We start from the raw sequence: 12,731 nt of genomic DNA, 5'->3' as shown, positions 1-12,731 counted from the left end.
CTCACGTGACGTCATCAATGGGGGATTGATACCACAAACCCTCGGCCCACCGATGACGTCACAGGGACCAAGAGTCACAAGGCATTCGGCATGGAAACAGGCCCTTTAGCCCTCGTCGACCAGCAAGCAGCCATTAGCACGAACACTTATCTCAATTTTTAATTCTCTTCACATTCCCATCAACTCATCCCAAATGTGGCCACTCACCTGCCAATTGATCTACCGGCTTCTCACCACCATCTTTAGGATGTGGGGGATATCCACACTCAGAAGAACAAGCAAACTCCACACAGACTGCACCAGAGGTCAGCACATTTTGACAGGTACATGGATAGGACAGGTTTAGAGGGATATGGGCCAAGCGCAGGCAGGTGGGACTAGTGTAGATGGGACATGTTGGCCGTTGTGGCCAAGTTGGGCCAAAGGGCCTGCATGACTCTATAAATCTGGGCCATTGTAGCTATGAGGAAGCAGCTCTGCTAGCTGTGTCACTGTGCTGCTGGCGAGAAGCCAGTAGATCGAAGACAAGTGCAGATGAGTGGGATTATTTGGGGAGAGCAGATGGGGATGTGGAAAGAATTATAAAATTGAGATAAGCATTCGTATTAATGGCTGCTTAGCCCATGAACTCCCTGCTGGCGTTCCCCATTGCTTGTTATTCCAACTTCTCTATCGACAGTCTATCATGGTAATATATTTCTTGCTCTCCTTATTCTCGCATTGCTCTTGTAGGTCCACGTTGCACCAAAGGCAGGCACAGTGGCGCATCTGCTGCCTCATAGTGCCAGAGGCGAGGGTTCGATCCTGACCACGGGTGCTGTCGGTGTAGAGTTTGCACGTTCGCTGTGATCGCATGTATTTCCTCTGGGTGCTCCGGTTTCCTCCCACATCCCAAAGTTGTACGGGTTTGTAGGTTAATTGCACTCTGTAAATTGTCCTTAGCATGGAACGAGTGGATGAGAAAGTGGGATAACATAGAACTAGTGTGAACGGGTGATCAATGGTCAGCACGGACTTATTGGGCCGAAGGGTCTGTTTCCATCTTTAAACTACAGTGAACAAAGGAAGAAGGAAGATGAGAAACTCACATTCTACTCTCTCTAGCACCCATTTGCAAGACGGGCCATGTGAAGAATAACAAGGCTGCATCATTCGGTTAGTAGAGTAACACAGACCACGTGAGTTATAACTCATTGCAAGTTCGCATCTTTGCTTTTAAGCCGTCGAGGGTGATGCTAGTTTAAACATCAAACTCAATGTCTCAGAACCAGACAGCGAGCTGGAATGAGGACACAGAGGAGCAAACCCTAGGCTGCACAGCCCGATGCTCTCCAGGGTCACAGCCAGCATTTGGGAATGGGGACATTTGGCATCAGTGGACCAGTACCACAGGTGGGGGTTGGGTGCAGAAATGTTGAAGATAAACATTGCAAGAGGAAGTACAAAAGTATAAATCTGGCTCCCCTGTACTCCATCTATTTGCCGCAGCCCCTAACACAGAACAACACCAGCAACGCCACATTAAAAAACGACTCTGGCATAATTTTCCACCCTTAGGCTCAGGGTCCGCTGCATTGTGATTGCATTGGGGGCGAATTTTCATCCAGGCCTCACAATGAATCCAGTGCACAAAACAGCATTCCTCGTAACTCATTCTGGACGCCTCAGTGGCAGGATAAATGTTGTGGTAGTATAGCAAATTGTAGTAGAGGGGGACTCTCTGTTCAACTTGGACCGAGATAGTCCCTCAACATTAACCCTGAACTCCTGCATCCTAACAGGTAAATTCTACTGGCGAGAGGGATTAAGCACCAATTTGCTGGGCAGGAGGAAGGACTGAGAACAGGTGAATCAGAGAGAAAAACAAATCTCCTCTAACAGGCAAGTGAATTTGAATTTGAATTGCTATAGTTCGTCAGCACCATAAATGTTCATCTCCGCTGGCGAGTCTTCATCCTGAGGATAACGGTCCCCAGTCATTTAGTTCAGCTGGCCAGTACTGGTCATCCATGTAGTGACTGACTTCAGTGGCTGTGTCAGCCGTCGTATGATCGTGTGCCGTCGATAACTCACTGTGCAGTTGCTGCTCCCACTCAACCTCCACCAGTCGGTACAGCTGCATGGCGGTGCAGGCGTCCTCAACCGAGCAGTGGCCGTCACTGCCAACCTGTCGCAGGAGGGAACAAGAGCAAATCAGGGAGGGGGAGGGTATAATGTCTTCCCTGACCATTGCGCTTCCCCACCGCCAAACTACTCAGCTGTTGCCCACTGCAGAATTATTAATCCTCTCAGGTGGATAAAAAGATCCCACAGCACCATTTCAGAGTGTAGGTAGATAAAAATGCTGGAGAAACTCAGCGGGTGAGGCAGCATCTATGGAGCGAAGGAATAGGTGACGTTTCGGGCCCGAAACGTCACCTATTCCTTCGCTCCATAGATGCTGCCTCACCCGCTGAGTTTCTCCAGCATTTTTACCTACCTTTGATTTTTCCAGCATCTGCAGTTCCTTCATAAACATTTCAGAGTGTAGGAGTGTTTAGACAAATATATACCTCTCACTAACATATGGTCTTAGTTACACTGCGATTGTGGGAACTGGCTAGGCACGTTGTTGGCACATTTACCACACTACAAAAGTAACAAAACTTAATAGACTTCAAAATATTTAGGACTACTCAAGAGAAAAGTAAAATGTTCGATACAAATGCAAACCCCTCTCTCTTGAGCTGCTGCTTTGATGAAGACTAACTAACTCGGCATAAATAGGCCCCCTGGTGGTGTGTGCTTGTCAGTGACAGACTTCTTGGTCAATTTCTGGCATTGTGGCTGGGAACCAGCGATTCTGATGCAACCAAATGGTTTCATCCATTAACCCATATTTACATGTCAACCTGCATTATAACTCCTTCTGTACCAGAGGGGCAGCTGTTAAACTGGTTTTGCAGAGGCTGCCACCTCCCCATTTTAATACAATCAGCAGGTAAAACTCAGCCTGTTCAGCATCAACCTGTTGAGTTCAGTTCAGTTTACTGCCACATGCACCGAGGTAGAGTGAAAAGCTTTTTGTTGCGTGCTAATGTTGAGGCCACGCCTGCAGAAATGAGGCTGAACCAATGTGTTTACGTAAGTTGGTTCTTCGCCAACGAGCTGATGGCGAAAATTATAACGTTTGGGAACGCAGTGGTGCAGCGGTAGAATTGCTGCCTTACTGAGCCAGAGATCCGGGTTCAATCCCGACTATGGGAGTTGTCTGTACGGAGTTCGTAAGTTCTCCCTGTGACCTTGTGAGTTTTCTCTGGGTGCTCCTGTTTCCTCCCACAGTTTTTTCTTGGAACAGTGGCAGCCGATTGGGGGGAATTGATGGAGGTGAACAAAATTACGGGAGGCTTAGATGTGGAGGCCATTTGTAAACATTTCCCCATTGCTAAAGTATCCATAGCCAGAGGGCATAGGCAGGAGACATGGCAAGGAGTAGGAAGTTTAGAAAATATGCACATTGTTTTTGTCTTGAGGGAGGATGGAATGCACTGATGAGGAGGGTGAAGGTAGCAACGCACATTTAAATGGCATCTAGTCAAGAACGTGAACTGCCAGGGAATAGCAGGCTATGAACCAAATGCTTGTGAATAAGATGCATATAGATGGGTAGTTTATGGTCAGGATGGGCTGAAGAGTCTCTTTCCACAATGTACAACTCTATGACTAACATGTGGCCATTTCCCCCCCCTAGAACTTTATTGATAGTGTCTGCAAAATGTGCACACCCAAGACCTGAGGGAAACCGTGTGGAAACAAGTCTCCCGGTCCACTGAGTTCATGCCGAACAACGATCCTTGTACACTCGCACTATCCTAAACACTAGGGACAATGTAACTATTTTTACCAAAGCCAATTAACCTACAAACACGTACGTCTTTGGAGTGTGGGAGGAAACGGGAGTATCCAGAGCAAAACCACGCGGTCACGGAGAGAACATAGACTTCGTACAGACAGCACCAGTAGTCAGGATCGAACCCAAGTGTCTGTCGCTATAAGGTGGTTTATGGTCAGTCAGGTTGGGCTGAAAGCTAAGTGGTTGTTTTGGGAGTAAAATAAGTGGCTGTTTTTGTCCCCCCTAGAACTTTAATTGACAGTGTCTACAAAATGCGCATACCCAAGAGATTGAAATTCCAGTGTAACTATAATTTTATAAGTCACGGGAGGTTTAGAATGATCTCCCATACACTGCAGGCAAACTACCAGGCATGGCACTGGTTTTCTGATTGAAGGGCATCCTCTGTTGGACGTAGTAAACCATAATTCCAACCTTCTTCGCTGCCGTGTGCTGGGGCAGCAGGGCGGGGACCGCGGATGCCAACAGAATCAACAAACTCATCAGGAAGGCTGGCTCCGACCTGGAAGTGGAGTTGGATTCACGGGAGGTGGTCTTAGAGGGGAGGATGCTCCTCAAACTGCAGAGCATCATGGACAATACAGCTCGCCCCCTCCATGACACACTAGTCAACCTGAGGAGCACCTTCAGCAACAGACTGGGTTCCACCATGATGCACTACAGAACGCCACAGGTCCTTTTTCCCTCTGGCTATCAAACTGTACAACTCCTCCCCCTTCTGTCGTGGGGTAGACTGACTCCCCCCCCACCCTCCCCAATCTTTGCACATCCCCAATCCTGGACTTTCCATTTGTCACTTTAAGTTCATGTTTCATGTATTTTGGTGTGTTTTATGACTTTGGCAGACCAATCTCCCTCCTGGGATAAATAAGGTTTAATCGTATCGTATCAGCCAGTACTGCTGCCCTCAGCTGGCCAGCTGAATGAAAGCAGCCTTACCGTGACCTCTCCCTTGCAATAAGCCATCAGTCTGCCACTCACCTGTATGGATTGGCGCAGGAGCTGCTTTGCGAGATTCTTCAGGGACACAGACTCTCTTAATGGAAAACCTGCCACCTTCTTCAGGAATGGCATCTTACTCGTATCTCTCGTGAGAGATCTCGGATGAGAATACTTCAGAACTTTAAAGTCATTGTGCAACGCGTGGCCGACCACAACTTTACCTTCAAGGATCTTTATGATCTGCGTAAAAACAGAAATTTGAAATGTAACCACCGCAGTCAATTTTCACTCTGATTTATCTTCCCTGTCCAACATCACGCACGCTGCCTCAGCAAAGCCACCAGCATAATCAAAGACAAGTCGCAACCCGGCCACTCCCTCTTCCCCCCTCTCCTATCAGGCAAAAGGTATAGAAGTGTGAAAGCGCACTCCTCCAGATTCATGGACAGTTTCTTCCCAGCTTTTATCAGGCAACTGAACCATCCTACGAACAACTAGCGAGCTGTCCTGAGCTACTATCTACCTTAATGGAGACTCTCAGACTATCTTTGATTGGACTTTAATGGCTGTTTCTTGCACTAAACGTTATTCCCTTTTCACGTTATTCGCTGTACACCGTGGATGGCTTGATTGTCAAAATGCATTGTCTTTCCGCTGGCTGGTTAGCAAGCAACAAGAGCTTTTCACTGTACCCTGGTACACATGACAAAAAACTACCTCAACTCAAACTCACCTCTGCTGTTCCTACATCAATACTGGGACTAATCCTGGAACTTCCTACATATCAGCTGAGCTTCATCTGCAGATCAAGTTCAAGGTGCCCACCTATATATAACCAGATTAACCGTTGTCCCATCTGGTACAATTGTCCCAGGCAGTGTCCAGAGAAGGTTCATCACTAATTCCGTGCAAACTGCGGGATAGGCATTAAATGCCAGCCGCTTCATCTCAACTATATTCCAGCAAGGAAGATTATTTCCATGCTGGCGTGTTTGCATGGCATTGCTTCCCAGATGCTTGATTGCTGCATAATATGACAGAAGTGCACATAAGTCCTCATTATCTGCTAACTTGCCACCCTGGAGTTTGTGTATTCGAGAGGTCGGGCTTGTCGAATACTGGGGATCAGAAAAGTGGACCAATTTGGCAGTAAGTGCTAGGGCCAGGATTGTGGGCAGGGGTCAGAAACAGGGCTAGGTTTAGGTATAAGATGTTAAATCCATGGAGGGAGGGACTGACTGCTGTAGATAGGCACATGGATAGTAGGGCATGGAGAAATATGGAAATAATGAACATCTAGGCATAAGCTCAGGGGCAACCGCGCCTTTGCGGTTGCAGCTCCTAGTAGTAGGTAGTAGTTTACTCCTAATAGTTTACTCCTTCAGTAGTAAATGCCTACTATGTTCTGTTGTGCTGAAGCAAAGCAATAATTTCATTGTCCTATCAGGGACACATGACAATAAACTCACTTGAACTTGACGAACTTGAACTTATGGGGTGGCGCAGCAGTAGAGTTGCTGCCTTAAAGATCTGGAGATCTTGGTTCGATCCTGACTACGAGTGCTGTCAGTATGGAGTTTGTACGTTCTTCCCACGACCGTGTGGGTTTTCCCCGGGTGCTTTGGTTTCCTCCCACTATCCAAAGACTTGCAGTTTTGTAGGTTAATTGGCTTTGGTAAAGATTATAAATTGTCCCTAGTGTCAAGGATTGTGCTTGTGTACTGTGCTGTATGTCTCTACAAACATAATAAACTACAGATGCTGGGTTACAAAAAAATATACAGAGTGCTGGAGTAACTCAGCAGATCAGGCAGCATCTCTGTAGCACATGTATAGGCGGTATTTCAGGTCCGAAGAAGGGTCCCGACCCAAAACATCACCTGTGCATGTTCTCCAAAGATGCTGCCTGACCTATTCAGTTACTCCAGCTTTTTGTGTCTATCTTCAGTGTAAACAGCATCTGTAGTTCCTTGCTACACTCTCCAGAGATGCTGCTTGACCCGCTTTGTGTAGATTTCGATGTTCTACACTGAGTAAATCACGCAGGTGATTCTATTACCTGCACACTCACCTCCGTCTGTGCAACATTAAACTCTGTTGCAGTGGCCATATGTTGCTCGCGGATGCCACTCCACCGTGTCCGGTAGTCGGTGATGTCACCTTCCGGCTTCACGTACTTATCGTAGATGACGTGGCCCTGATAGCTGACGATGCTGCACCTGGCTAGCTCCCCCAGCCCCCCGTGAGGGCCGGTACCCACCATCTCACAGTCGATGGCCACGCACTTAGCGGCGCTGCAGCAGAAGCCCCCCAGCTTCGCACTGCGGGCAGCCATGGTGCCCGGCGGCCTGCCGAGACTCGCCCGAGCAAGCGGGATCACCCCGCATACCAGGGGTCCTCTCTTGCTGGGTTTGGTTTGCTCACTTTTGGACATGGTTTGCCAGGCACCAGACGAGGCGCAGCAATTACTATTCACGTTGGCACCACTCGGGAGCTCAGTGCTCTGCGGGGGGGAGCTGCCACCCGGCCCGATCTTCTCCCTCACCCGACGTCGTTTCAGTAGCCCCCTTCTTTCCAGGAATGCCTTCTTTTCCAAAAACCGTTGGTACCGCCGGCAGAGTTTCTTCTTGCGCCTGGCGTTTCGGCACTCCGGGCTCTGATGGAGGGACCTCGTTGTGCAGGAGATGCCATGGAGCAGCCACCTGGAGGCCGAGCCTTCAGGCACTGACACAGTGAGATTGTCTGCTTCAGGTACACCCGGCATCCTTTCCTCACACCGCCACCACTCAATGGTCTTGGAACCTAGATAGACGAAGAAAGGTCCTTTAATTCAAGAGTTTAGAGACATACTAACGCATCGATTCCCCGTTCCCACCAGTCTTTGTTATGTCACTTCCTACACACCAGGGGCAATTTACAGCAACCATTTAAGCTACAAATCCACATGTCTTTGGGATGTGGGAGGAAACGGTACCCGTAAGGAAACTCATGTGGTCACAGGGAGAAAGTGCAAACGCCACCTACAAACACAAGGTCAGGATCAAACCCACGCTGTGATGCCAGTTAAAAAATAGTGTACAATGCAGTCCGAAGAAGGGTTCCAACCTAAATCCGGGGGCGGTGGAGGCCGGTTCTCTGGATACTTTCAAGAGAGCTAGATAGGGCTCTTAAAAATAGCGGAGTCAGGGGATACGGGGAGAAGGCAGGAGCGGGGAACTGATTGTGGATGATCAGCCATGATCACATTGAATGGCGGTGCTGGCTCGAAGTGCCGAATGGCCTACTCCTGTATCTATTGTATATTGTGTGTCGAGAACAGAACTTATAATAGAGAAAAGTTTGGGATAGAGGAATATATGAGGGTTATAGAAACAAGAAACATTTCCACATAATAAAAGTTTCTAAAACTAGAGCTCCAGGTCTGTGGTAAGAGAAAATATTTATTTTAGGGGCAATGTGAAGAATGTTACCACACAGGTGGAGGTTGAAATCTGGAATACACAGCGTGAGTGAGTGAGTGAGTGGGGGGATGTTGTGGTGTCCGTGTCACGGGGGGGGGGGGTTGTACGTGTCACGGGGGGGGGGGGTGTCCGTGTCACGGGGGAGGGGGGTCTGTGTCACGGGGGGGGGTCTGTGTCACGTGGGGGTGTCCGTGTCAGGGGGGGGTCTGTGTCACGGGGTGGGTGTACGTGTCACGTGGGGGGGGGGGTCTGTGGTGTCCGTGTCCGTGTCGCGTGTCCCAGGTCCGGTCCCTTCACCTACCACGTGTCGCCGCCGCTGCTCCTTCACCGTCCGCACGTTGGCCCCGCCTCCCGCCGCTCCCCATTGGCCAGGACGCTCCACGCCGGCCCTCAACGTGACACGACGTGTGTACGTCAGTGGTGGGCGGGGCCCCTCCCTCTCCGGTGGGGCGGGGCGGGGCGGGCGGAGCGGGGGGATCACAGCGCCACCGCGTGTCCGGAGGCCAGAGCCGCGGCTCAGCGCCTCGTCTCGCCTCATCCCCAGGTGACCGCCAGCGCCCACTGCCGGCCGTCATCTCCCAACATCAGCCAGGTGGTCTTAAGCAAAGATCATAGAGCTGTGGAAGTGAGACCAAGTCAAAAACTAGATTCTGGAGATGTTGGGAATCTGAAATAAAAGCAGAAAGGATCTTTTTGAGGCAATTGACTTGAAATATTGACTCTATTTCTCTCTCCATTTATGTTGCCTGTCCAAAAGATTTTCTGCATTTTCTATTTTGGTTTTGTACTGGAAACAATGGGGTAATGGATAAAAAGAACACTCATTCTCATACTAATCAGTAAATACAAGGAAAGTAAAGGAAATTGTACCTTCTTCCTTCTCATATTCACAAACAAGCCATCAAACACAAACTACCACTTACCAGGCTGTGTCCTGCCTGCACCTCCCTTTCCCAGCTTTCTCCCCCTCCTCCATCAGTCTGAAGAAGGGTCCCGACCTCAAACGTTGTCTGTCCATTCCCTCCACGGATGCAGTCTGACCCGCCGAGTTCCTCCAGCACTTTGTGTTTTTGCTCAAGATTCCATCATCTGCAGCCTCGTGTCTTCACATAAAAAAAAGTTATTAAAGGATCTCTTTAATTTTAACCTAACATATCGTGACGTTAAAGAGTAAGAATATTTCAGAAATGCAAACATAATCTGTAAAATACTCAGGAACAGCTTCAGGACTCAGGACCAGCTTCTTCCCGTTAATTATCAGACCTCTGAACAGTCTCTCCATAATCTAGGGTACTGTTCGATTCACTACCCTACAGTCATTGGACTTTGTCTAAGGAATTGATGCATTACAATGTTGAGTACTACACACTGTATTTTCACCTTTGCTCTATCTATTGTACTTGAGTTTGAAGTGATTGTATCTATGTATGGTATATCTGATCTTTTTGGATAAGCAAAACAAACCTTATCACTATACCTCGGCACATGTGACAATATTAAACTTAAACCTGAACTAGAAATGTGACCCTGAGCCTTGCTGTACCACTAGCAGGTGAATATTTCCACCTGAGTTGCGATCAATGCAGTAAACATACACTCTTAGGAAAGTTTGATGTTAATAATTGCCAGAGGCGCAGACATTTCGGTTTGGTTATAAGAACGTGTCATTAATGTTTGAATCTCTTCAATCATTTGAGCCAAATGTCAGCTTTGATGCTGGGCTTTACTGAAGATTTCCATGTAATTCCAGGAGAATAAACGCAGGTGACTTCTTGCTGACTGTGCTCTCCGGCCCTGAGGCAGGAACGCCAGCAAAGGACAGATTATAAAAAATGCTCACCCACTTCTGCGCCTGTAGCTTCTGAGTTCCATGAGAGCACTGCTGTTTTAAAGACTATCTCAATAATTTGCTATGGCTTTGAAGTTAAGTCCACACCCACCAGGCTTTACTAGACCATTCCGAAATGTATTGAACATGAAAGCAGGAATGGATAGAGTTTGATGTACCATTAGTTAACTCTCTCCATAAAATTCTTTATTTAGCACAGGTAATAACAGCTTAATGGGTTAATGTGGTCCCTTGGGTAACATCCTTGCCTTTGGGAAAATAATTTGTGGATTCAATTCCCACTCCAGAGACTTGAGCATAAATAATATGGACAGATACTAGTGCAGCACAAAGTCAGGTCCACACTGTTACAAGTCTGCACTCTGTATCTTTCCCTTAGATCTACTTTTGGTACTTGAGTTTGGTTTGATTGTATTTATGTATAGTATTATCTGACAGTATTGGACAGTATGCAAAACAATGCTTTTTAAAGTACCTCTGTACGTGACAATAACAAACCTAAACCTAAGTTAATGTAACATGCACCTCCTCTAACCTCGTCTACTGCATCCCATCGGGCTTCTGTGCATCTGCAAGACAAAGCATAGACTCAGCGGAAATTTTGCTGAACACTTGCACTCGGTCCATCAAGACCTGCTGGATCTCCCGGTTGCTAACCATGTTAACCATGTAAGTAGTGTACGGGTGATCGCTGGTTGGCGCAGATCCTGTTTCCATGCTGTATCTCTAAACTAACCTTAACTAAACTAACAATGGTCACATCTTTGGAATGTGGGACTAGCACCGTGCTAGATATGTGGAACGAGCTGCCAAAGGAAATGGTAGAGGATGGGACAGGAACAATGTCTAAACGACATTTGGACAGGGTCATCGATAGGAAAGATTCAGAGGGATATGGGCCAAATGCAGACAAATGGGACTAGTTCATGAAGCTACCTTGGTCGGCATGACCATGTTGGGCCACAGGGCCTGTTTCTATGCTGAATAATTCTATGACACCAGAGGAAACCGATCCGGTCACAGGGAGATCAGGCAAAGTCTATACAGGCAGCGTCTAAGCTCAAGACTGACCCTGTGTGTCTGGTGCTGTGAGGGATCAGCTCTAACCAGTGTGCAGTAACAAAGATTAGAGTAAAATTCTTACTTGCAGCAGCACAACAGATATGTAAACATATCTTAAAATGGATAATAACCAAAAAGAAAGTTCAGAATATATTAAATAAGACAAACAAATAGACAATAGTAGCGCAGTCAAAAATAATGTCCCCAAGTCTATATAGTTCGGAACCTATTTGGAGATTGTAGTGTCTTGCTGGGGAACGGTTATGAGGGCAAGGTGCTGATCAGCTGATTCAGCCAACATTTAAACTAGACGTAGACAAAAAATGCTGAAGAAACACAGAAAAGGAATGGGTGACATAGTCAGAAGAAGGGTCTCGACCCGAAGTATCTCCCATTCCTACTCTCTTGAGATGCTGCCCGTCCCACTGAGTTACTCCGGCTTTTTGTGTCTATCTTGGGTGTAAACCAGCATCTGTAGTTCCTTCCTACACTTAAACTTGGCAAATGGGTGTGTTTTTCTCAAAGCCACCAAATGTCCGCCTGCTTCATCCGTCATTGGACCACATCTCCTTCTGGCAGTCATTGCACTGACTGCGACGATTGGTCTTTCCTGCAATCAATCGGAATTGAAAGGCGCCTCCTCTTGGTTGTCCTTTGTTGACAGCATGGAGCACGCCCCACTGACAGTTTCAGGAGGGCCCCGAATTGTATCCACTGTAAAATTCGCTCGGTGGGGAATTCAAGTCTCAGCTCAGCACTTGCGGAATATGTCAATTTCGCCAAAACGTAAGTAGCAGCTTAAAAGCCAAAAGAGCATTTAAGAACGATGCGACCAAGTTCATTGCAAAATGATTTTTTTTCCCGGCTGGGGACTGTTTTGCTCACTTTCAGACAGTAATTTCAGGTACATTATCTGATTTATCTACTGGACCAGGGAGGCATATTATCCCCGGTCCATCTGTGGGAGTTTGGGGGACAATGCAAAACAATTCATCTCGGTGTTTTTATGCGAATCATTTAGTGTTTGGCTCTTGGGGTTTTGCTGGTGTGTGGCACTCTTTGGTAATGTGCATTATTTTAATCGATTTTTGCATTCAATGCATTGATATGGTCACTGGAGGAAAGCGGGTGCGTTTTAAGAAGAGTAAGGACTGAATCGTCATAAAGACGGTGGTTTGTTATACAACCGTGGTCCCATATAATCCACACTCGTGGAATTCTTTCCCTCCCCAAAGAGTGCAGTTTTCACGGCTCGGCTCAGTATCTCAGGGTAGAAAACGGATGCGGGAAATGCTATCACCCAGCTCTGGGTCTATGTGTGATTGTAGGACTGTCATTCATTGCTGAAATACACCGGTAAAACTCGAAGAAGGCGGCGCTTGACTGAGGTGCGGGAAAGAAGAGTCTATAAGCGTCTTCAGAATACATCCGTTTATTTATTCACGTGTGTATATATTTATATAATGGTATATGGACACACTGATCTGTTTTGTAGTAAATACCTACTATGTTCTGTGTGCTGAAG

At 47.3% G+C, this 12,731-nt stretch overlaps 2 protein-coding genes across 4 annotated transcripts in view; one reads left to right on the top strand and one right to left on the bottom strand.

Annotated features, from left to right (window-relative positions):
- Positions 1-943: 943 nt before the first annotated feature.
- Positions 944-8,643, bottom strand: LOC116991757 (apoptosis-enhancing nuclease-like). The gene is made up of 4 exons (XM_033050679.1): positions 8,597-8,643; positions 6,906-7,636; positions 4,874-5,074; positions 944-2,167 (listed from the first exon to the last, which is right to left on the bottom strand). The coding sequence occupies exons 2-4, from the start codon at positions 7,596-7,598 to the stop codon at positions 1,952-1,954; spliced, it is 1,110 nt and encodes a 369-aa protein (XP_032906570.1). The 5' UTR covers positions 7,599-7,636; positions 8,597-8,643; the 3' UTR covers positions 944-1,951.
- A 3,211-nt stretch (positions 8,644-11,854) lies between these two features.
- LOC116991722 (kelch-like protein 25) overlaps positions 11,855-12,731 on the top strand; it is a 30,985-nt gene continuing 30,108 nt past the window's right edge. For all 3 annotated transcript variants that reach the window (XM_033050608.1, XM_033050610.1, XM_033050607.1), the window contains exon 1: positions 11,855-11,992. The gene's annotated coding sequence lies outside the window, so the exon portion shown is untranslated. The remainder of the gene's footprint in view (positions 11,993-12,731) is intronic.

The sequence above is a fragment of the Amblyraja radiata genome, chromosome 34 (assembly GCF_010909765.2).
Source record: "Amblyraja radiata isolate CabotCenter1 chromosome 34, sAmbRad1.1.pri, whole genome shotgun sequence".
In the NCBI taxonomy this organism is placed as follows: domain Eukaryota; kingdom Metazoa; phylum Chordata; class Chondrichthyes; order Rajiformes; family Rajidae; genus Amblyraja; species Amblyraja radiata.
Note: the sequence above shows the minus strand (reverse complement) of the source record. Positions and strands in the feature narration are given on the sequence as shown.

What these genes read in the sequence shown, in the direction of transcription:
- LOC116991757 (XM_033050679.1), bottom strand. Translation starts at nt 7,598, where the DNA reads ATGCCGGGTGTACCTGAAGCAGACAATCTCACTGTGTCAGTGCCTGAA. An exon ending in TTAATGTTGCACAGACGGAG is followed by an intron (nt 5,075 to 6,905) that starts GTGAGTGTGCAG and finishes GTTTTTACGCAG; the next exon opens with ATCATAAAGATCCTTGAAGG. An exon ending in TCCTGCGCCAATCCATACAG is followed by an intron (nt 2,168 to 4,873) that starts GTGAGTGGCAGA and finishes CTCCTGCGACAG; the next exon opens with GTTGGCAGTGACGGCCACTG.